We start from the raw sequence: 24,814 nt of genomic DNA on the forward strand, positions 1-24,814 counted from the left end.
TATTCGTACTTACCTAGAATCTTTGACTTACTTCATCATTTGTAAATCACTTTCCTATCCGTCAATGACCTTGTCAGGTGGATTAAGCAAAGGAGGTATTATTTTGTAGATCAGGAAACTGAGACTCAGAAAGGTGACGTAAACACTTAACATCACATAGTTCAGAACAGGCAGAATCAAGGTTTGTAAACAGGTTGTTGGAGTACTAGCCTAGTCCTCTTTCTGCCACACTGTATTATGTTTTCTCATACGTAAGAACAAAAGGACAGTGTTGCACCTGCTTAACTGTTTAGTTTATACCAAATGGCATGCAGGGACCTTAAGGAATTTGACAGAGCTGCAGTAACAAAGAGAAAGGCCGGGTCTCTCTCTGTAACCAGACCTACCATGTGGTTGACACTGGTGAATGGCGTGTTGTCGGTGATGGTCTCGAAGGGAGACCGGGCCCCGTTGCCATCAGTGGGGGCGGCCACTTCCCAGCTGAACTGCACAGACGTCTGGTTGATGCCAGCCTCATTGCAGCGCTCCTTCATGACAGCATATTTGGGGAAATGGGGGTCACAGGGCGTGACGCAGACCAGCGGGTAACCTGGGGAGGGGGATTTCTTGACTCCCTCCTTGGTAACCTCTTCCACATGGTCATAGTCAGCAAGTGTAACGACCTGGAAGGAGCAACATAGCTTCAGGCCTGGGTGGGTATCGGGAGGGTCAGGAAACTAAGGCTCCCTTCCCCAGAGACCTACCTGATCACTTAACTCCTAGGGATGCTTTAAAATATAGCAGTAGTTTTAACAATGCTTAACCAGGCATTCCTAAAAGATCCTGGCAATCTTCAATAGTAGGGAAGATCCTCCTCCTCCCTGAGTTAAAGCTTTAGTATCTTAACGGTCTCATTCCTAAATCAGATTCCTATGACTCAAGTGAAAAACACTCCACCCCCAACACACTGTAACCACAACTCTATCATAAATGGCAGATATTAGTTAAAAGTTGCATTAAACTGTTAATGGCATCTGGCAAAATACAAGTAAATAAAGGATATATGTGAAGGACAGGGAAGCCTGGCATGCTGCAGTCCATGGGGTTGCAAAGAGACAGACATGACTTAGTGACTGAACATACATATATATTTCTTCCACGGTCAAAGAGACATATTTTGAAATGGTCTTTCTATTGTATGAGAGTAGTCAGGGGAAGTTATAAGAGTTATTCGGACTGCTTCATTATCCTACGTTAAATTCCCCTTAGCAACTTCTGGGAGCTTCCCTGGTGGCTCAGACAGTAAAAAAATCCACCTGCAATGCAGGAGACCTGAGTTCAGTCTCTGGGTCGGGAAGATCCCCTGGAGAAGGGAATCCAATATTCTTGTCTAGAGAATCCCATGAACAGAGGAACCTGGCGGGCTACAGTCTACAGAGTTGCAAAGAGTCGGACATGACTGAGGGACTAGCCACACAGCACCCTCTATGAGTTTTTCTCCTAACTGTGAAGTCGGTGCATTCATTCTGTTCATCCCCAAATTGGGAACCATGGTGGTACATCATCTCCATAGACACTTAATTCTATGCCCACAGCGAGTATGTAGGATAATAGATATGGGGGAATATTCCATTTTCACTCTTCTAGGTTTCACCAAAGAAATGAGATCAGTGGTATTGTGCTTTATTTGTCAGACAAAGGTCTCAACATAGTTTGGTCTCACTCTTATGTGGAAACCAGGTTTCTCCTCTTTAGCACTACTGACTTTTGAGCCAGGCAACTCTTTGTTGTGGAGGCGGGGGACTGTCCTGTGTATTGTAGGATGTTCAGCAGCATCCCTGACTTCCATCCCCTAGATGCTAACAGCACCCAGTGTGACAGTCATGATAGCCACAGATGTCACCAGACATTACCAGATGACCCTGGAGGTGATGGGAGTGAGGGATTTGGGGAAGGGGACATGAGCAGTCCTGGCGGTCCTGCTTCTCTCAAGTTCTCATCTAATGCCTAAGACAGAAGTAATCGTCCTTTGGGACATGAGACTTACAATAGGCGGTGCTGGCAGGATGAGACTCCCAGCTGCCTCCTGGTCTAGAATTGTCACTGTGGCCGTGGTCACGTCACCAAGAACTGCTTCCACTGGGTCATCCGGGCCAAGGACTAGGGAGAACGATTCATGCCACTCCCGGTCTTCATTGGACAGGATCTCGACTTTAAAGAAGATGTGATCCACACCTTCGCCAAGGACAGAGCAAAGAGAGCAAAGGTCCTTATCAGTGACCCACTTAAGACAGTGCAGGTTGGCACTGCTGAGGCTTCATGTTGAAATATGCCCTTTCTTCTTGGAGGGCTTCTATCAATGCAGTGGCTGCTAATCACTTTAGCCCCATCTCCAGTGAGGGATCGGTTTTATAGGTGAAATTCCACCTATGATGGAGGCTCAGTCCTACAGATTTACTATTCAACACATGAGAATTAATGGCCCCTGCCTGACACTAGCTGGTGGTAATAAAAATCTATGATCTAAAAAACACTCCACCCTGGTTATGCATTTTTTTTTTTTTTGCTTAATTTTTCTTTCCCCTTTACACTTAGGAACAAGCCCCTGTGTGGCAGTGAGTGCTTACACACTAGACACCCTTCAAAGCTGTCTCCTGGGAAGCGACAGCTCAAAGGTTACCTACAGGGCCGTCTTTGCCAAGACGATAATGTGACAGTTTGCCAGCGTGGAATGGGGAGGGTTAGAGCTCAGAAACCCCCATGTTTTCTATAAAGTGATTCTATGAGGGTGCAGTTATCCCTGGCAGTGGTCAAGATGGCCTTCTTCCTCCTATAGACACCTGGGCTAGGTTACTTCTAGGACCTGCCTTTCCCCCAGATCCTTATGCAGAAGAGAAAGAAGCTAAGACACTTGGAAGAGAGGTCCTTGTGAGGATGTGGAGGAAGGGCACCTAACTTCCCTGTAAACACTAGCCAGATACACAAGGGATGGAGCCAAAAGCCCTTTGAAGCTCCGTGGGGGTGATGGAGACATACAGAGACACCCCTCCATCTCCAAGGAGGCATTTCCTCCCTCCTCTTGCCATACCATCTCTGAAGAGGGCTTCTACCACGTTTGCCCACTTCTGGCCACATCACAAACAGTGCCAGGCTGTACACCTTTTCACCTTATATTGCTCCAGAAGGTTTTGGGGAAAAGTCTAGAGTAAAAGTCAGTCTTTTTTGTCTCATTCCTTCCATTAAGGAAATACATTAAACAATAAACAGCTGGTTGTGAGAATCTCATCTTTCTCTCTTCCATGACTCATCTTCATAGCATTGCCTAATAGATGTCAAGCCATTTGAACATGGAGATTGTGCCTTCTGGGTTGAGTAAGCCCTGAAGGGCCCAGCACAATGGTCTGTACTGATGTTTGCTGAATGATGGCATCACATATATTTTTAAAAACTCAGGTGCTCCCATTGCTCAACCAAATCATAGGCTAACAACAACAACAAAAAATCCTTTTGAATCATCCAAAATGCCTAGGATGCTCTGAAGTAAGGCACTTCTTTTTTTTTTTTCTTATCCTATGCCATTTTTACTAATTAAAAAATTTAAAGATTCCTACAACCTCAAATGTGTGCTTACTAAGTACTTCATGCTATTGGAAATATATATTTTTTTAAATTTTCTGCTTATTTTTTCCTTCGAATATAAGATATTAGCCTCTCTCTTAAGTGATACCTATGGGGCTTCCCTGGTGCCTCAGACAGTAAGAATCTGCCTGCAATGCAGGAGACTCAGGTTTGATACCTGGATCAGGATGATCCTCTGGAGAAGGAAATGACTACCCACTCCAGTATTCTTGCCTCGGCAATTCTACGGACAGAGGAGCCTGGCGCGCTATAGTCAATGGGGTCGCAATGAGTCAGGCAGAACTAATCGATTAACACTTTAAGGAAGACCTACTAATTGGGATTGGCATTCAATTACCAGGACTGAACTTCAAGACTCGGCTCTTCGGGTAATAATCCACACCAGACTGGGCCGACCCATCCCGTGTGCTACAGCGAATCTTGGATGTTCTGTTCTGATCCCCTCTGCGGATCACCTTGACGTTCAGAATGGCCGTGGCATCTGGGCCTGAGGGTTCCCGGACTTGGTATGCAGCTTCTTCAAACTCAATGGTAGGGGCTAAGGAAACAAGGTTAGGAAAACAAGAGCAAGTTGGAAAAGGGAAAAAGAATTCCAACTCCCATGAAAACACTTTATAACGACAAGAGGGAATTTTTCACACTAGTTAACAATACAAAAGGCAAAATAGCTTGCAGTCATAAAAATCAATCTGTATTTACCCCTAAGCAATACTTTGGAAAAAGGAATTCATCTGTGATTCTGCAGGAGCTGTTTCTCACATATTTCTTATTGAAAAGAGTACAGTGGAGGAAACATTTTTAAGCACTTTGAAATGCATGCTATCCAAGTTTCCATCTAGGCCTTATAGCTCACAGCATGTTTTTAAATCTGCACAATTTATCAAGGGACTGAGACAGAGTAAGCCCTTGATAAATATCTATTGACTTGATATTTATGATAGTTTATGATAGTTGGTATGAACCAACTCTTTTTCATTTATGAGATATGAATTTCATTTATATACTGCTTACATTTACCAAATCTCTCATCTCCATCTTTTGGATCCTCCTTCCCACTGCTTTCACCTTCCCCCACCCTTAGCTTTATCTATAAATATCACAGGTTAGTTAAGAATAAGTAGTTTTACCAATTTATGGTTGCCAGTGGAAAGGATGGGGAGAAGGGGTAGGTAGGGAGTTTGGGATTGACATGTACACACTGTTATATTTAACACGGGTAACCAACAAGCTAACCTACAGTATAGCACAGGGGACTCTGCTCAATGTTATATGACAGGCTGGATGGGAGGGACGTTTGGAGGAGAATGGATACATGTATATGTATGGCTGAGTCCCTTCGCTGTTCACTGGAAACTGTCACGACATTGTTAATCGGCTATACTCCAATACAAAATAAAAAGTAAAAAAAAAAAAAAGAGAATGAGTAGTTTTAGTGGCTGCTCAACAATAATTCAGGAACATAGGATTTCCGAACACAATCTGATTTGAAGTACTACCCTCATTGCTGTGAAATGAATAACTGGTTTTTTTGTAAAGTTCGAACCATGCCTTCCTTTGTATTATATTCTCATGAGGAAGGGCAATGAGGTAGTGGTAGAAACAGTGAGATAAGAAGAGAGAAAAATTGGGAGCAATTACAAACCTTATACCCTCTAAAAACATATCATAGACTTTTCCAGAAATGTCTGGTGTCTCTACGTTCACTTCCCTCTTCTCTCTCAGAAAATCCATTCTTCCTAATTGTCAAAGATACGTCTCATTTGAGACTTCATAGTTTTACTGTGTATGCTCTCTGAGACTGAGGTATGTTCCTGTAACAGTGTGAACCGGTGACTTCTCTGAGCCTAAGTACTGGGCTAAGTACAATCTAAGTACTGGGTGAACAGGAGGGGTTCACCTCAGATCTGAACCTGTCTCCTTCGGTAAAGGGCTAATTCAACTTCAAGGCTGGCTTTTAAATTTTTTCCCCCCAATTTAAGTTAGTCTCTATTTTATATTAAAAACCCTGAGTTTAAAGTTTTTTTTTAATAATATGCTTATAACAGTTCTTGGTATATAATCAGTATTCAATAAAAAAAGCTATTACTAGTTGTAGTATTATTGTCCATTCATTAAAATATCTATTTTAATAAAACATCTATGTTCCTATTTAAAACAGATTTTGTTTTCTTTGGTGCCTGGGTCATTCTTTGCTAGCACTTGACTAAAGAATTTAAGTATTTTTAGGTTAGTAGGCCAAATCAATTAGAGAGAATAAAACTGAGAAATTAGACTTTTCCAGGAAGGTGGCAGTGTTTTAAATCAGTTCATTGGATTCAACTGATTCTGATTGTATTTCCAGCCCTGCTCCTGAATTGCTGGGACTTAAACAGTTTTTATTCTGTGTCTGTCTTAGTGTTTCTGTCCTAGCTCTTAACCACGCTCATTCCTTATGTCTTGGTGATGTGCTAGGGAACAATGTGATTAAAAATACTGGAGCTCTCAGACTTCCCTGGTGGTCCAGTGGTTAAGGCTCCCTGCTTCCAACGCAGGGGCCGTGGTTTCGATCCCTGGTCAGGGAACTAATAGTCTACATGTCACACAGCAGGAACAAAAAAGCCCAAATAAACACCCAGTTAAAACTGTATGTTTAAAATTTTTCAATTTAAATTAAAAAAAAAATTACAGTAAAAAAAAATCAGAGCTCTGTGGAAGGGATCCCTTGCTGCATTTTTTTTTTAATTGGAGTATAATTGTTTCCTACAAATATTCCAAGACTGTTTTTTTTATTAATACTCCAACTGTTACCATTAGACATTTTTACAGTGCTTTCATTTTTCAAAACACCTATAATTACATTAAAACATTACTATGAAACATCAGTTCAAGTCCCATCAACCTAAGAGAAACTAAAGGCAATTTCTTCTGTTACCGTCTTCATCATTAGATATGGTGATGGTGGCCATGTGATTCTTTCCAACTCTGGCTCCACTCCAGTGGTTCCCAAGAGGATGGCCGAGGTAGACCCTGAACTGTTCCTCAGGCTCAAACATGGAGTCATCGTGGATATAGACAGTACAGTTCTTCATCTAGAGCCAAGGGCACAAGAGAGATTAAAACTTGCAGTGAGGTATCAATCATTTGTTCACCTTTCCCTGGAAAGTAATTTTTCTTCTTTGCAGCATCAAAGAGCCAACACAAATTCAAAAGATTTCCAACCATTTCATTTATTAAATAGAATATTTAAGTCTTAACAGTCATGCCTGGATGGACCTACCTATATGTGGAGCTTTGTATTCAATATTCCAAACCATTTTGAATTATTGGTCATAAGTTATGAAAAACTAGAGCAATAAAATGAATCACTGAAAAGCATTTGGAGAACATTTGTGTGCTTCCCCACATTTTGCCTGGACTCATCTATACCCTTGTACATGTTATGATAGGTAGATTTTGGATGGTGAGGGTTTAACATATGGATTAGAAATCCTGGAGAGGTGAATAATGTTCTTTTTCCTTTGTGAAAATTGAGGAGTCTTATAAGGAAGTCAGCAAAGCTTCCTGTTAGGCTAAAAACACCTTTAAAAGCTGCAGAACTCTATAAAGAGCTGCCAAATGGTGTCTCACTTGAAAACTGCTGAGAACCGAATGTCTGAGAACACAATCTAAATCCCTGTTGGATGGAAAGAAATCAAGTGCTTCCCAAACGGAATATTCTCTATTGAGGACTGTCTTCTTGGGGAAATGTAAAATAAGGTCACAACAACACAGCAGCCTTGATAGCATAGTCATATGACATGAAGTGTGATTATTTTTAGTTGGCTGATCTTAAACTCACTCTACTACCATATTGCATAGGATATGTGGATATGGAGCTTTCACTACCATACATCCTAAGTCATACTAGATGGAGGGAGACTATCTATGTGAACATTTACCTATGGTTTGCTAACCTGGTTTTAAGTTCCTGAAGAATGCTTTTATTATCCCTCTCACATTTTTCTTACAGTAAGAATTTCTTTATGGAAAGCATGAGTTTAGTAATGACTCTTCAGTATATCTTAAAAATAAAAGACATTCTCCCTGTGTTATACGGCAACATTCCATTAGCTATATATTTTACATATGGTAATAAATATGTTTCAACGCTACTCTCTCAATTCATCCCACCCTTTCCTTCGGGAGGGTGCAGGATGGGGGGATGTAATGTATACTTATGATTGATTCACATTGTTCTATGGCAGAAACCACTGTAAAAAAATTACTCTGCAATTAAAAATAAATTTTAAAAAAGGACATTCTGGTAAATGACAAGTTCCAAAGACATTGCTCAGCATGATAAAGGAGACGAAGATTCTAAAATGTGCTTATGAATAGGCTGCCATGTGGGTAACATCTAGACTACTAAGCTGTATTTTCTTTATGATTTTATTAAATTACAAACTGCCTCCTGGATAGGCAGAGAATCCTCTTTTGAATTTAAAACAAATACAGACATGCAGACTCAAAGCTGAAGATTGTATTTACAGTACTTATGTATGTGTGTGTTTTAATATGTGTTTCAACCTGCCACCAGTAAAATTCCCATAAAATACAAAATTAAGACAGGGGTTTTATGAGTCATGCACGTGTAAAAGACTTGAGAGTCTCAGAAAAGGAAACTATTACTTTCTTTTGGTGGTGAAGAATGGAGGAAGAATCTGGGGTGACCCGGGATGGGTATCTGCTAAACTTCAAAAGAACTAATCATAAGGCAAAACTTTCATATGCTTGCAGTCCATGGGGTCACAAAGAGTCGGACACAACTGGGCAACTGAACTGAAGTGAACTGAACTGAACTTCATATGCTTGATTATATCAAAATGAAGATTTCTGTTCAACTAAGAACACCAAGGTCAAAGGTAGTAGATGAGAGACAGAAAAGGAAACTATGTTTATAGTAGCTAAAATGTCTACAGTTGGCAAGGATTAATATTACTATTCAGAATTATTAATATTAAGAATATTTAGAGTATTCTCCAGGCAAGAATACTGGAGTGGGTTGCCATTTCCTTCTCCAGGGGATCTTCCCGACCCAGGGATCAAACCCAGGTCTCCCGCATTGGAGGCAGACGCTTTAACCTCTGAGCCACGAGGGAAGCCCAAGAGTACACAAGAAACTACTGCAAATCAGTAAGAAAAAGATAGCAATACAATAAAATAAGTAGCAAAGGTTAAAAATAATAGATTCTTCTAAGAGGAAACTCAATGAACTAACAAGCATGTACTTTGCTTAGTCTCTCAGTTGTGTCTGACTCTTTGTAACCTGTAGCCTGCCAGGCTCCTCTGTCCATGGGGATTCTCCAGGCAAGAATACTGGAGTGGGTTGCCATGCCCTCCTCCAAGGGATCTCCCCAACCCAGGGATCGAATCCAGGTCTCCCACATTGCAGGTGGATTCTTTGCCATCCGAGCAAAGCATAGAAATAATTGGAGAAAGGCAAATTGAAATAAGATATAACATTATACATATCAGATTAGTAAAAACCAATAACTGGAAAAGTATAGAAGAGGATGTAGGGTTTTAACAACCTTCATGTCCTGTTAGTGACATTTTGGAAAGTATTCTAATACTACTTTTTTTTTTTTCAAATTAAGCACATTCATGCCCTGTGGTCCAGCAATTTTGCTGCTGAGTAAGTGGACACGTAGGAGGATTTGCCTAGTGGTACTGTTAGTAATGGCAGAGTGTTAGGAGGTGACTGGGAACTGAAATGGAGAAGCGTCACTGTCTGTTGCTGAGAGTGAATGAGTAAAAGGTAGTAAATGCACATCATGAAATACTAGGCAACAGTTTGAAGCAACAGATTAGATATACACATAAATGACATGCACAGATACCCAAAACATATTGCTGAGAAAACACAGAAAACGTGTGAAAAAATATAACACAGTGGCAGTTTTATAAATTAAAAATTATATATATAAAGAACGAGGCATTTTCAAAGAACAAATACAAAATAAGAGACACACATTAACAGACAATGGATTGATGACCTCAGACGGGGAAGGACTGTGACTGTCTGCAGAATAGGGGTAAAATGAAATGAATCAATCAACAAAATGAGAAAAGGCCTTGAAATGACCAATGGGAACTACGTACTTTGAACCAAGGGCTGCGGCCTTGCAATCAGGGCCACAACTGACTTAGTCATCTGAAACCGAGATCCAAAAAATGGGGAAATACAACTCCCATTCAGTATGTGCTTTGGATATACACTGAGGCTGCAGGCTTGATTCTGATGTGTGTGTGTGCTCAGTCATGTCTGACACTTTGTCACCCTATGGACTACGGCCCGCCACGTTCCACTGTCCATGGGACTTTCCCAGCAAGAATACTGGAGTGGGTTGCTATTTCCTCCTCCAGGGGATCTTTCCACCCAGGGATCAAACCTGCGTCTCCCGAGTTTCCTGCGTTGCAAGTGAATTCTTTACTCTGAGCCACTAGGGAAGCCCTATTTGTTTCTGATGCAGCCATATTTAGTGACTGGAATTTCTCAGGGGTTCCCTCATCTGTATGCATCATTTTGCATTATATTACCAAGAAAATACTTCCCGGACCTGAATCTGCTCAACTCTATCTGTGCAATCCTGTACTGTGGGCCCTATACCAGAATGTGTATTGGCCTGCAACTGGGACCCAGGTATTAGAAAACTGTCTCCTCTAGACAACATTTTGGAGTGCATTCCTCTTCAATGTAGTTTCAGATTAAGAGAAGTCCCTAGTCATCTGATTCTGCTAAATTCCAAAAAGATTCTACACCATCTAAACTTCCCAGCTCAACCAATGACATAGGTAGCTGGTGCTAAGTGGGCAACAGAGAAGACAGCTACGTAGAAGAGATGATATCGTTGAAAGTATTGGGTTGGCCAAAAGTTTGTTCAGGTTTTCCAGTAAGATGTAATGGAAAACTCGGAACGAATTTTTTGGCCAACCCGATATGAACAATTAATTAGAACATCTTAGGATGTTCAGAGTTTGTCTGAATTACTTCACTATGGACAAATAAAGGCATCAAGGAAGGAGAGAAGCCCATCTTTAAGCCACCACGAATCCACTTACTTTCTCCCCTTTGAGAAACGTAATCCGTGAAGAGTCTGCATTTCTTCTCTCCTCAAAGTCCTCCATGACCTGAGCTGAAAGGCCCTGAGTATAGCACCTCACCGATGACTCATAGCTCAGGTCTCCACTCCGAATGATGGGCACATGCAGGACGCCCTCCTTCTCCTTCACCAGGAGCAAATCCTTGGCAAACTGCATGCTGGGCACTGGATGAGAGAAGGAAAGATGGAGGCACTGTTAGCGGGACACCGAGGGAGGTGGCGATAGCCCTCGTGGGCCCTCAGCAACCTGGCAGGAAGGCGCCACTAAGGACCACCAGAGGCTGATAAATCACAGGCAATCAGCAGATTTCAAGGCCTGCCTACTGCTCTCAGGACCAAGAAACTGCTTCCACCATAAGTGTGAATGAAAGTGAAGTGGCAGTGTTGGTCGCTCAGTCGTGTCCCACTCTTTGCGACCCCATGGACTGTAGCCCACCAGGCTCCTCTGTCCATGGGATTTTCCAGACAAGAATACTGGAGTGGATAGACAGTCCCTTCTCCAGGGGATCTTCCCAACCCAGGGATCGAACCCCAGTCTCCTGCATTGCAGGCAGATTCTTTACTTTCTGAGCCACCATGGAAGCCTGCTCCACTGTGAGTGTAGTTCCAACAAAATAGAACAAATCAAGTTTGCTCAGCTTCAGGGAACAGTCACCATCTCAGTGCAGATAGGTGATGCAAGTAAAGATATGCGCCAGGTGGAAGAAAAATTTTGAGACCTGAGAACCCCAAAAAGTTCATGTTCCTTCTAAGGCTACAAAGAAAACAGCAGTGTAAACCTGATGATAAATGACCACTCACATGGGTGCAGGGCCAGAAAGACAATAGAGAACAGGGACAATTGGTAAAGAGGAAAGAACAGGTTGTGTTTAAAGAGGGCTGCCCCTTAGCTTCATTCTTTTATTGGCAGGTCTCCCTATTTTCAAACGAAGCCAGAGATCTGCATTTTTAGGTCATAGCTCCTAAATTCCAAAATAGCAAGCACTTAAAATGGTAAAAAGAAATTCCATTCAGGCCAAAACTATTGCAGCCAAACAAAACACACCCACAAGCTGTATTTGGCCAGTGGCTGGGGCAGTGGTAAAGAATCCACCTGCCAATGCAGGAGCCAAGGGTTCCATCCCCGGGTCAAGACAATCCCCTGGAGAAGGAAATGGCAACCCATGTCAGTATTCCTGCCTGGGAAATCCCATGGATAGAGGAGACTGGACACACCCAACAGTCGGACATGTCCCACAGACAGTCAGACATGTCCGACAGTCTGACATGACTAAGCAAGCTGGCAGTCTCTCTCTGCAGGAAAAGTTACTTAGATTCTGAACCTTGCTTCTTTCTTTTTTAAAATATGTAAATTGGAAATGTTAATATCTAACTTGTAAAATTATTGGGAGGATTGAATTGAATGAGATTAATGCTCAATACAGTAAAAAGAGGGCACTCTAATGTGGTTATTGCTGTTCAGTCACTAAGGTGTGTACAACTCTTTGTGACCCCCATGGACTGCAGCATACTAGGCTTGCTTGTCCTTCACTACCTCCCTGAGTTTGCTCAAACTTATGTTCATTGAGTTGGTGATGCCTTCCAACCATCTCATCCTCTGTCGTCCCATTCTCCTTCTGCCCTCAATCTTTCCTAGCATCAGAATCTCTTCTGATGAGTTGGCTCTTTACATCAAGTGACCAAAGTATTGGAGCATCAGTCAACATCAATGAATATTCAGGGTTGATTTCCCTTAGGATTGACTGGTTTAATCTCTTGCTGTCCAAGGGACTTTCAAATCTTCTCCAGCATCAAAATTTGAAGCAAATGTTGGCAGGAATTACTATATCATGGTGTGTATTGCTTCCCATCTCCAGGCTTCTGAACACATTGGATCAGTTTTTCCTCCTTGCTTTCTACAAGGCCTTAGGTAACATTCTGCATTAAAGTGTGTCTCCTTCTGAGACCAACATTTTGCTGAGTGACAGTTATTATTTTTTTTATGAAAAATACAAAGAGGTAGTCATCTGTCCAGTCATATGTCAAATCATCTTTGGAGCTGCAGAAAGATGACCTTAAAGCTAAACCATGTATTTCCTGGCTGCCTCCGACATGCCTTGCACAAACTGAAAGGAACGAACAAAAGGAGTGAGCACAAAGCTCTGTGCAAGACAACATGTAGAAAGCTCTCTGCCTCCAACCTGTCCATGGCTCAGAACTGTTGGCACTGGCAAATATAAAACAAATCTATTATCAGAGCTAAGCCTATTACCATTTATCACTAAAGAAAAACCCAGAAGATATCTCTAAAAAGATGAGTGACTTTGGTATGAGGTCCTACACATTACCCATCTGGGACTCTTTCCGTCGAGAACAACTGTCTGTGCTTCTAAGAAAGGGGTGGGAATGACATAACCTTGCACATGATGACAAGGAGGGAGCTTGTTGTCAGGCAAAAAGCAACACAAGCAAGAAAACTTGTCTGCTAATGGCAGATTTTATCTAATGCTGTAGATTGATTTTTTTGCTGGCTTGACAGGCATCAGGGTGGAGGTGAATTAAAAGCTAAAGTGGTAATGTTTGGGCTATGTCATGTATTAATCAACCCCAGATTTTTCTTGAGGAGATGTAAAAGACTTCTTTCCCTTTTCCCTCTATTTAACACATAGTCCCATGCCTATGGCTTCCCTGGTGGCTCAGAGGGTAAAGCGTCTGCCTGCAATGTGGGAAATCTAGGTTCAATCCCTGGGTTGGGACGATCCTCTGGAGAAGGAAATGGCAACCCACTCTAGTACTCTTGCCTGGAAAATTCCATGGACAGAGGAGCCTGGTAGGTTAGAGTCTATGGGGTCGTAAAGAGTCAGACATGACTGAGAGACTTCAATTTCACTTTACTTTTCTTTCCCATGCCTATCTGCTAAAAAAAAAAAAAAAAAAAAGAAAGGAGGAAAAGAAAAGAAAGAAGTGGGTGAACACTTCTCATGACTGTCTTCTGGGAAGTCTCTGCTTTTAAGGAGCCCTCAGTTCAGTGGGAGACTGAGCAGAGACAAAGGAAAGGCAATCTGGATTGGGGACAAATTTATGCGTGGAGGTTAAGATGTACAAAGGCCCAACCCGGGTCAGGCATTGTGTTAAGGGCTTCCATACACGTCATTTCTTATCCTCTTGGCAAACCCTACAAGGCAGCGATCTCCAACCATTTTGACACCAGGGATTGGCTTCACGGAAGACAACTTTTCTACGGACAGGAGTTGGGAGCAGCGGGTGTGTTTGGGATGATTCTCATAAGAAGCACACAACCTAGATCCCTTGCATGCACAGTTCACAGTAGTGTGCACCCTCCTATGACAATCTAATGCCACTGTTGATCTGACAGGAGGCGGAGCTCAGGTGGTAATGAGACCAAAGCAGAAAGTGAAAGAAAGTGAAGTTGCTCAGTTGTATCCAACTCTTTGCGACCCCATGGACTGTAGCCTACCAGGCTCCTCCATCCATGGGATTTTCCAGGCAAGAGTACTGGAGTGGGTTGCCATTTCCTTCTCCTGGAGATCTTCCTGACCCAGGGATTGAACCGAGGTCTCCAGCATTGTAGGCAGACGCTTTACGGTCTGAGCCACCAGGGAAGTCCCAAGGGGAGTGGCTGCAAATACAGATGAAGCTTAGTTCCCCAGCCTGCCACATACCTCCTGCTGTGTGCCCCGGGTCCTAACAGGCCATGGATAAAGTACAGGTCCATGGCCTGGTGACTGGGGACCCCACTACAGTCCTCAGAGGAAGTAGGGGTGCTGGCCCTGAGGGTCAGTTCTGTCTGACTGCAGAACCATTTCTATTTCACTAGGATAGGATGTGTGAATGGGAGAAGGCTCACAGAAGGCTCCTGGAAGGCTCACGGGCTCACAGTGGGCATCATGCACTATCCCCAACACCTCTCTGAGAACATCAGTTTGCAGTTATCCTCCCATTTGTGTAAGTCTGATGTCCTGAAATAGATTGCAGGACTCTACTCTCTACTCCTCTGTAATCCCTAGTGTTAAGCACCAGTCTTAGGCATGGAAAATATCACCTGCTAATCTTCTTAGTAACTGACAAAGTGAGTGCAAACACAACCCGCCTGGAATGTGGTGGACTCTGTATGGGTGATGGTTAAGTCTGTGATTGGGGAAAACTGCCTCTGGTTTGAGTTAATGATGAGACACAACTGCACATACAAGATTGCCATGCAGTAGCAGCTACAAGGCCTTTCTTGCCTTGCTCAGCATCTTCAGGGCAACACCAAGTCTAATTCTAGGTATCAGAGCAGAAGAGAAAGGTGAAAACAGAAAATATTCTGAGATGAGCCACTTAGATGATTTAACGGCCATTTCAGCCTAGTGGAGAAAGACAAAAGGAGCTAAGATCACTTTGGGAGGCTGAAAGCTGACTTTGTAAGGATTTTTTTTTTTTTTTTTTTTGGGACCGTGGAGGTAGCATGCAGGATCCCCTACCAGGGGATCTTACTTCTCTTACCAGGAATCAAACTTACACCCTCTGCTGTGGAAGCATAGGGTCAAACCACTCAGGGAAGTAGGATGCCGGAACTGTTCAACATCTTGGATTATGGTGGTGGGTGAACTTTGATTTATGTAAGTTAGACCTCAATAAACCTAAGTCTAAAATAAGATACTATTTTGGATATATGAAAACATATAACAAAAAACTGCTTCAAATAGTTGTCTTCAGGGAGGGGAGATGGAGGTTTGGGAGACAGGGATAGAAGGAAGACAATTTTCATAGTATGATTTTTGCTGTTAACTTTTTCTTAGTTATGTGTGCTCAGTTGATCAGTCATGTTCTACTCTTTGTGACCCCAAGGACTGTAAACTGCCAGGCTCTTCTGTCCATTGGGATTCTTCCATGGGATTCTCCAGGCAAGAATACTGGAGTGGGTTGCCATTTCCTTCTCCAGGAGATCTTCCTGACCCACGGATTAAACCTATGTCTCCTGCATTGGCAGATGGATTCTTTACCACTGAGCCACCTAGGAAGACTTTTTTTAAAACTATATAAGTGAATAAATTATTTAAAAACAAAGACATTAATGATAACCCTGCTGGGCTTCCTGTTCCTTCTTTGATGACTCTGTAGTCACTGAAGAACGTCATCATGGGTTCTATGTCAATCCCTAAGGAGGCTGAGGAGGGTCCCCCTGCTTGAAGTGAAAGGTTTGACTTGATCTTCTCTACCCAACTCTAGAATCTGGCAATTTTAGAATTCACCAATCCTTTCCCAGAAACAACTGTGCTTTCCCGTTCATTCGCTTGTTACTTAGGCCAGCTCTTCACTGGGCACTCATATTTTTGTTCAGGTGCTCGTGTGTGTGCTCAGTCGTTTCAGTTGTGTCTGACTCTTTGTGACCCTCTGAACAGTAGCCCACCAGGCTCCTCTGTCCATGGGAATCCCCAGGCAAGAATACTGGAGTGGGTTGCCTTGCCCTCCTCCAGGGGATCATCCTGACCCAGGGACTGCGCCTGGGTCTCTTACATCTCCTGCATTGGCAGGGGGGTTCTTTATACCACCAGCGCCACTTTGTTTGGGTGCCTGTGACTATTTGTTCCTGCACATCACCCACAGGAAGGTCAGTATTACTTTCCTCTAACAAAAATCACACCACTCCTCTGCTTAGAAGCATCCACTGCTCCCCTGTACCTATGAATTCCTGATGCTGGAACATAAGACATCTTAGAACTTGTCTCCAACATGTCTTTCCATTTCATTTCCTTCCATTCACCTCCTGCCAGGCTTGAAGCAAAAGTAAGCATCTCACTGTTCTCCAAATATGCGTCTTTCAAAATTGTATACCTTACATAAACTATAGTTCTCCATTTAGAAATGCTTTATTATCCATTAGATAAACTCCTACCACACCTAAAGACTCTGCTTAAATATCACTTCCTTTGTGAAATCTTCTATGATTCTTCCACACTTAGTTACGATTCAGCCCCCTCTCCCGTACACTACTAGATTTAGTGCTCTATTAGGTCATTTATCATAATATATTCTACTTTTTGGAGAAGGCAATGGCACCCCACTCCAGTACTCTTGCCTGGAAAATCCCATGGACGGAGGACCCTGGTGGGCCGTAGTCCATGGGGTTGCTAAGAGTTGGACATGACTGATCGACTTCACTTTGACTTTTCACTTTCACTTTTCACTTTCATGCATTGGAGAAGGAAATGGTAACCCACTCCAGTGTTCTTGCCTGGAGAATCCCAGGGACGGGGAGCCTGGTGGGCTGCCATCTATGGGGTTGCACAGAGTCGGACATGACTGAAGCGACTTAGCAGCAGCATTTTACTTTTTCTGTCTGAGGGTCTGATCCCCCAACTAGAGCTTGAGCTTCTGAGGACACAGCCCAACCAGGCATGCCTCATTTTATTGTACTTCACTTGACTGCCCTTTGTAGAAACTATATTTTTGACAAATCGAAGATTTGTGGCAATCACGTGTTGAACAAGCCTATGGCGCCATTTTCCCAACAGCATTTCCTCACTTTGTGCCTCTATGTTCCATATTGGTAACTCTCCCAATACTTCAAACTTTTTCGTTATTATTATCTTCATTATGGTGATTGTGATCAGTGATCTTTGATGTTTCTACTGAAGGAAAGATTATGATTCGTGAAAGGCTCAGGAGATGATTAGCATTTTAGCAATAAAATACTTTAAAATTAAGGTATATTTGTTTTTTTAGACACAATGCAAACCCCTAATAAACTACAGTATGGTGTAAATTTTTATATACACTGGGAAACCAATAAATTCATCTGACTTGATTTATTGTGATATCACTTTAAAGTGGTGACCTGGACTGAATGTGCAATATCCCCAAGTGTGCCTAGCAGAGTGCCAGAAACACAAATGATTATTTCTGCCCCATATTTCTATGTAAAAATGTGCACATGCATGTACTCATACACACACACATTTCTTGAGTGAAAATGTGAATGCGTTCCAATGTTATATATGTGGATGTTAAGGAAATAATAGAAATCTGATCTGAGCCACCAGCTGGTAACCCCAATCTCTTACCATCCTGGAATGTGTCATTAATTGCAATGACAGCCTGGAAGGGTTTGGTCAGTTCGGCCCCTTGTGGGGAGCTGAGGAAAACCACAAATGTCTCCAGCCCTTCAATCACTGGATACTGAGTGTCATCCAAGATGGTCAAGGTGCAATACTAGGAGAAAAATCAGGATGTTAACTAGACTTATTGTGGTGTTCATTTCACAATATTTACAGATATTGAACCATTATGTTGTATACCTGAATCTGATATAATGTTATATGTCAATTACACCTTGACTTAGCACATACCCCTCCATAATTTTTTTTTTCTAATTAAAAAAGAGAGGAAAAGTCAAAGCAAATCTTCTAGAATACTCACCACCCAACACTCATTTGCCTTTGGGAGATTAGGACAAAAGTAACAACTTGCATTTCTCTGTTGGTCTTAAAGAAAATTTTTAAAATCCATAAAATGATGATCTATTTATCACATATCCTAGGTGTTTTTTCTCTAGACATCTGAAATCAATCAAGCACAGTTTCTACCCTAAATCCATGATGCTGGGTATTATGCTGAAAATGTCATTTGGAGAGTTTGTCAAAGATCTAAGTTGATTTGTTGGCTTGTGTTTTTGAACTCTCCAATGGTCCTGAAATACAAGGCTTTCACCTCTTCTATACTCCCCTTTCCTCGTCCCAGAGGTGAATGGGAAAGTAACGGCAACTTAGCCCTTCAGAAATACAGACGTCAACACGACCAAATTAGGGTAAGGCTAGGGAAAGGATAGACAAAGCTAGCTTTTGTCTCATCCTGCCTAGTTGGAAGCCAAAGGGCACATTAAAAAGATGAAAATTACAATATTAACTTCACAATATTACCTTTGGGGTCTACAGTTGTGCCATACAGGTAATCCCTTCTAATAATTTGGTGTCTATCACCCATGAGCTTTTCTAAACATCTTAAAGGGAAGATGTCTGAAGAAAAGGAAGACAGTAATATTTCAATATTTTAGAGACCTCTAGAGACTTTGGAGAGCAGACTAGAGATGACATGAACATCCCATCTGGCCTTTGACCTCTGCATGTGTACCTGCTCAGTGACACCTGGTCCGAACTCCACCTTCCTAGAGCTGGGAACGTAGTCAACCCCTGGGGTGGCAGACGCTGGGTCTGAGGGCCGCGTGGCACACCAGACAGACGTGAAGGTGGAAAGGTCAGTCCCATGGCGGACAACTGGGATCTTCACTGTCCCTGAATTGAGAAGCACACGTTTCAGTGGCCAGCCTTGAACCAGAGTGAGTGTGGTTTTCAGAACAATGTCTTCCCTCGCCGCAGCAGCTCCATCCTGCCACCTTGCCTAGACCACCTTCAGCGACACTCTGTGCGTCCTCTGAAGGCCCAGAGGTGTCACCAGCCCTCGCTGTATGGATATTAAGTTCAAGAGCAGACCTGCAGGAGGGCCCCACGGAGGTGGCGCTAGGAAGACAACCTTCAGGGGAAAGCAGTTTTGTGGCTTCTTCACAGGAGAACAATGGACTTAAGAGGGGAGGGTCCACTAAAGGAAATCAACCCTCAATATTCATTGGAAGGACTGATGCTGAAGCTGAAACTTCAACACTTTGGCCACATGATGCAAAGAGCCAACTCACTGGAAAAGACCCTGATGCTGGGAAAGATTGAAGGCAGAAGGAGGAGAGGACGACAGAAGATGAGATGGTTGGATGGCATCACCGACTCAAAGGACACGAGTTTGAGCAAACTCTGGGAGATAGTGAAGGAGAGGGAAGCCTGGCGTGCTGCAGTGCATGGGATCGCAAAGAGTCGGACACGACTGAGCGACTGAACAACAACAACAAAGCGGGGAGGGTCCACTGAAAACACCTTAAGCCTATTTATGGAGAAGAAACTCAGAGACGAGGGCCTCAAGGATGAGCCAGAAAATAGCCAATTAAGGAAGAACCAGCTAGGGGACTCTATGAGGCCTGGAGCTGAATGTCCCTAATTAAATGTTCCTAACTGGGTGATTTCCCTATTCTATCTGAGTGCTGCACACATCATTACTCAAACCATATGTGCTTATTGCTTATCTCAGGAAGAAGCTCATCTTCTGGCTGCCGTGACAACATACTTTGTAAGGCCCTAATGATATGCATGTACATTTTTAGCTGTTTTCACAATCAAGGTCAGAGAAAAGCTACGTGACAAGTCCATCAATTGTACTTTTCGAGCCAATAGCCGTGAGGTGACAAGTAGTCATGGCTGGGCATTTGTTGTATGGGGAAGGGAATGCGGTATAATAGAAAGGTCTGGGTTCTAATCCAGTTCTGTCATATTAGCTGGTCTTTGATTATTTATTTCACCTCTCTGGGACTCCATTTGCTCTTCTCTATAAATAAGAAAGAATGCAAAGCACATGGTATGGTGGCTGGCATTCAGTAAATACTCCAAAATCTTAGTTTTTACTATCGCTAAGAATATCACCTTCAAAGAGGTGCAAGGTCTTGATCAGCGGCTCAGATTAGCAGACACTCAGCACAACCACTGCCTCTCTTATTAATAGCAGGATGTCTGTCAACAATATGAGGAAGACTTTGAGATTCATGCGGAGCCCAAAGAGGGAAGAGACCTGGGTGGAAGAAATCTGCCCATTGACTGCCTTGGGCTGTTATGGGAATGAGAGTTCCATTGTTAAAACACTGAAATTTTGAATTTATTTGTTATGGCAGTTGCAGGACACTAAATAATTTACCTCCATCTTCAACAGATCACATCCCCCTCCTTCACATGCCAAATGTTTAGCACTACACCCTCCCTTTGGACCACAGAGGTCAGCCAGTGAGCTCTAAGTCAGGTCTTTTCCTGCCACCAGTAAGCAGAGCAAGATAAGTGAATGGAGTTTCCTAACCTTCACTACTTTTCATTCTTGGTTTTGATGCTGAGTATTACCTGCCTCAGACTGACAACGGTGTCACCGAGGAATGGCATTCTCAACATCCTAAGGGCATTCTCAAAACTAAGAGGAAACTATTTAAGGAAGGGATCAGGAGATGAGTGAGGGGAGCCCAGAGATGCTCTCCATTACCTGCATCCTCGCTGATGGTAAAAGCCGTGTTGCCCAAGGACACGGTAGAAGCATCATTGGGACCAGCAATGAGCACCTTGGCCGATGCCATTCTTCCGATGCGGGCGTTGTTGGAAGCACCTGTCAGGGCAATCTCAAACTCCTCTTCCTCTTCGTATTCGCTGTCATCGATGAGCATGACATCACAGGTGGACATGGTGACACCAGGCCCAAATATCACTCGACTCTCGGCAGACATCCCTCTAGATTTAAAATCAGAGCCCGATTCTAGAGCATAGAGGCTACTGCCCATAGCTGACTTGGGGACCGTGTAGCAAATCACAGATACAATGCTGCTTGAATCCCCTGAAACACAAATGGCAAGAATACCAAAGTAGTTGAATGAGCATTTCTCAAGTTTTAAAATCTCTGGTAATTTTGATGGGTATGATTCTTTTTGACATATTCCATTCAAACTCTAACAGGAAATGTCCCTGCTTTGCAGTGTCTTAAGCCCGTGGTCTAAGCTACTTGAGGATTTCACATATCCCAGATCCTTCACCAAACAACCTGGAATGGATTTCCTATTCTGTGAATTTCGTGCTCTATTAATTCACAAGACTCATTGCCCGCCATCTAAGACCACAGCGGGCGGAGGGAGAAGAGACATACTTGGTACTTTAAGTAGAAAAGTAATTGTGTCCTGAAGACAGTGCTATGAGCACAGTTCACTGCCTTTCTGAATAGACTTCTGCACTTTAGCTCCCAGGGAGAAACAAGCCTGTTTACAAAAAAGGAAGACACAACAAAACAAAAAACCCCTGCCTCTCTGAACAAATGACTTAACTTATTAGCACTGCCACTTACCTGGGTGATAGGCTATTTGGGCTCGGCTGGCTGACCCAGAGCAACCGACAAGACTTACCTGTCCTCTGAGTGGCATCACCAAGGCTTGGTGTTACCTGCAGCATTGGCCACACTAACACACCATCAGCAGAAACAACAAAATACCTGACATCATCACTTACAGTCTGGTTGTGGCTTCGAATAGGGATCTAATTTCCATGTGTTTAAAAAATTTGTTTTTAAATATTATTATTGGAGTGTAATTACTTTACCCTGTTGTGTTAGTTTCTTCTGTACAGCAAAGTGAACCAAAAGTCCATATACATACAGCCCCTCCCTCAATTTCCATGTGTTTTTAAAGTCACAATATTTCACAATCATAAATCCATATGATCTTTCTTTTGATTTTCTACGCCAGTGGAATCACCCTTTATTTCTCACACATGGTTAATTTCTCACCTGAGCTCTACATGTGACATTCACATGTGGAAATCTTTAAATACGTTTTCAGTCTCCCAAGAAGACAGGAAGCCAGTTCTCACACACTGTAACTGCCTGCCTTGACCAAGGCTACTAAATATTTTTGGACTGGGTGATTGATTAAGAACTCTGAGTTCAGGAGTCATTTGCAAGGCCAAATGTAACTAGCCTTCTGGTCCCACTTAAGAATAAATGGGCATGCAAACAACTTCAACGGAGAAGCCATCTGTAGAACTCACTGTAGGGAGGATGGTTATTGGGGATTGAAGTGAGTTGATAACCCACGATGCACCCCCACACATGAGTTAACATGGTACATGAGCACGTAGCATGTGAAAGGGACAGAATAAATGTTAGCTATTATTACAGCTCCTTGCCGCCTTGGGCACCAACAGACCTTTTCTTTCAATAGGTGCAAACAGAAAGCCAGCACTCTCGTTGACCCGGTAGGTCTTCTTATCAAACTCTAATGTGGGCTCGTCCTCAGTGTCATTGATAATGACCTTCGCCTGGGTGAACTCCCCTAGTAGGGCGTACGCTGGCATGCTGAGCTCCACGGTGAAACTCTCGACATCCTCAAACACATTGTCATCGTTGATGACGATGGTGCAGGACTTGGTGTCCTCTCGCTCATCAAACTGCACCTGTCACGAAGGAAACAGCAAGGAGATAAGCGGTGCCTCAGATTCCCCCGCTCCACTACCCAAGGGCATCATGGGGAAGAAGAGGACCCAAGTCCAGTGGGCAAGCCACTGAATGAAACAGTTGGTTCTTCCTGTCAATCCCTCCCGCTGTATCACTTCTCCCCATTCTATCTCTGCACACTGGGGCTGATTCACTGTATACAGACATGGAAGGAAGAGATGTCTCCTATCATGCGGTAAACGTAGAAAACCATGCAGGTAACTATTCATATCCTGTTTTATTAACTCAGCTGGGACAGCAAGAGTCATTTTTTTAACACCTAAAAAAATTGTTTTCCTATTTATTTGGTTGTGCTGGGTCTTGGTTGCATCCCAGGGGATCTTTTAGTTGTGGCAAGTGAACTCTTAGTTTCGGCATGTGGGCTCTAGTTCCCTGACCAGGGATGGAACCCAGGCCCTTTGCACTGAAAGCATGGAGTCTTAGCCACTGGACCACCAGGAAAGTCACAGCACAAGTCGTTTGATTAGTTGGTTTTCCTTCCATTTGTGGCAAGTTTAACTGGAAAGATCTTTGAACTTGGAGTGTGAAATTCTGGCCTCAAGTCCTGGTTCTGTTATTTCCAAGCTGGGTTAGGCTATAAAACTTCACAAACCTCAGATTCGCCATCGGCTAAATAACAACAATATGTCTATTTCACATACTTACTGGGAGAACTAAATGAGACAATGTAAAATGAAGGCACTAACTTTACTTTAAAGCATGGAACAAATGCAAGATATTATCATCATCACCATATTACTCATATAATCAAAACTGACATAGAATCTCAGTGTACTGAATTATGGAGTTTGAATTCAGAGAAAGTCACATTATGAACAGGCCAGACTGAATTTTAACTTTACGATTACATCCTTTCCCATTTAGATGTAGTAGATCCATAATGTGAATTAACTTAGCCTGATATAAAATAGAAAAATTAATTTATATGCATACAATTGTGAATTTATAGGGATTTCTTCTGGTTGTACTTTGTCTTTATAAAAAAGATGATTAAAACCTACACATGGAACCAGGGTTATGGATCAGTCTAAAACTGAGTGGACAGGCAGTGGGGCCTGGACTGCATTTTGTGAAATAGCTAAAATGTGTAAAATTAGTCCTAAACCTCTAGGGTCACACAAATCTGAAAAACACATGCTTTTCATCAATAAAAATGTACTACTCTGCATCTAATCAACGTATCAAATTAAGTTTTACTAAGATCCACATTTTAAAATGCTCCCAGCTAAATGAAACACTCAAAGGTTTCTATTTAGGCCTAGAACACACTGTCTCTTGTCATTCTCTGAAAAGCACAAGTATGTGCTCTTTATTGTTATTTTGCTAAAACTTTCCTTAGCTTATCTGATCTATTCTAATTTCTCATTTAAACTTGATATAGATTAGACGTTTGGGATTAAAATATACACACTACTATATATATAAGATATCAGGGCTTCCCTGATAGCTCTGCTGGTAAAGAACCCGCCTGCAACACAGGAGACCCCAGTTCAATTCCTGGGTTGGAAAGATCTGCTGGAGGAGGGATAGGATACCCACTCCAGTATTTGCCTGCAATGCAGGAGACCTGGGTTCAATCCATGGGTCGGGAAGATCCCTTGGAGAAGGGAATGGCTACCTACTCCAGTATTCTTGCCTGGAGAATTCCATAGACTGTATAGTACATGGGGTCACAAAGAGTCAGACACGACTGAGTGACTTTCACATATATAAGATAACAAGGACTTACTTTATAGCATAGGGAACTATACTCAATATTTTGTAATAATCTATAATGGAAAAGAATCCGAAAAAGAATATATATATGTTTATATATATATATAAACACACACACATATATATATGAATCACTTTGCTGTACACTTGAAACTAACACACATTTTAGATCAACTACATTTCAGTAAAAATGAAAAAAAAAATTGATGTAAGAGGCATTAGCTTAGTCCAGCTGAAATGCTTCA

At 42.5% G+C, this 24,814-nt stretch overlaps 1 protein-coding gene across 2 annotated transcripts in view; it reads right to left on the minus strand.

The window, feature by feature from the left end:
* The window catches only part of FRAS1 (Fraser extracellular matrix complex subunit 1), a 522,812-nt gene that overhangs the window by 41,141 nt on the left and 456,857 nt on the right, over positions 1 to 24,814 (minus strand). For both annotated transcript variants that reach the window (XM_044945743.2, XM_025289852.3), the window contains 9 exons: positions 22,546 to 22,792; positions 20,844 to 21,188; positions 18,852 to 19,012; positions 17,786 to 17,933; positions 10,699 to 10,904; positions 6,530 to 6,686; positions 3,956 to 4,156; positions 2,027 to 2,214; positions 387 to 662 (listed from right to left, as the gene is read on the minus strand). In XM_044945743.2, coding sequence (XP_044801678.2) covers positions 387 to 662; positions 2,027 to 2,214; positions 3,956 to 4,156; positions 6,530 to 6,686; positions 10,699 to 10,904; positions 17,786 to 17,933; positions 18,852 to 19,012; positions 20,844 to 21,188; positions 22,546 to 22,792 — 1,929 coding nt within the window. The remainder of the gene's footprint in view (positions 1 to 386; positions 663 to 2,026; positions 2,215 to 3,955; positions 4,157 to 6,529; positions 6,687 to 10,698; positions 10,905 to 17,785; positions 17,934 to 18,851; positions 19,013 to 20,843; positions 21,189 to 22,545; positions 22,793 to 24,814) is intronic.

This window comes from Bubalus bubalis, chromosome 7 (assembly GCF_019923935.1).
Source record: "Bubalus bubalis isolate 160015118507 breed Murrah chromosome 7, NDDB_SH_1, whole genome shotgun sequence".
Classification (NCBI taxonomy): domain Eukaryota; kingdom Metazoa; phylum Chordata; class Mammalia; order Artiodactyla; family Bovidae; genus Bubalus; species Bubalus bubalis.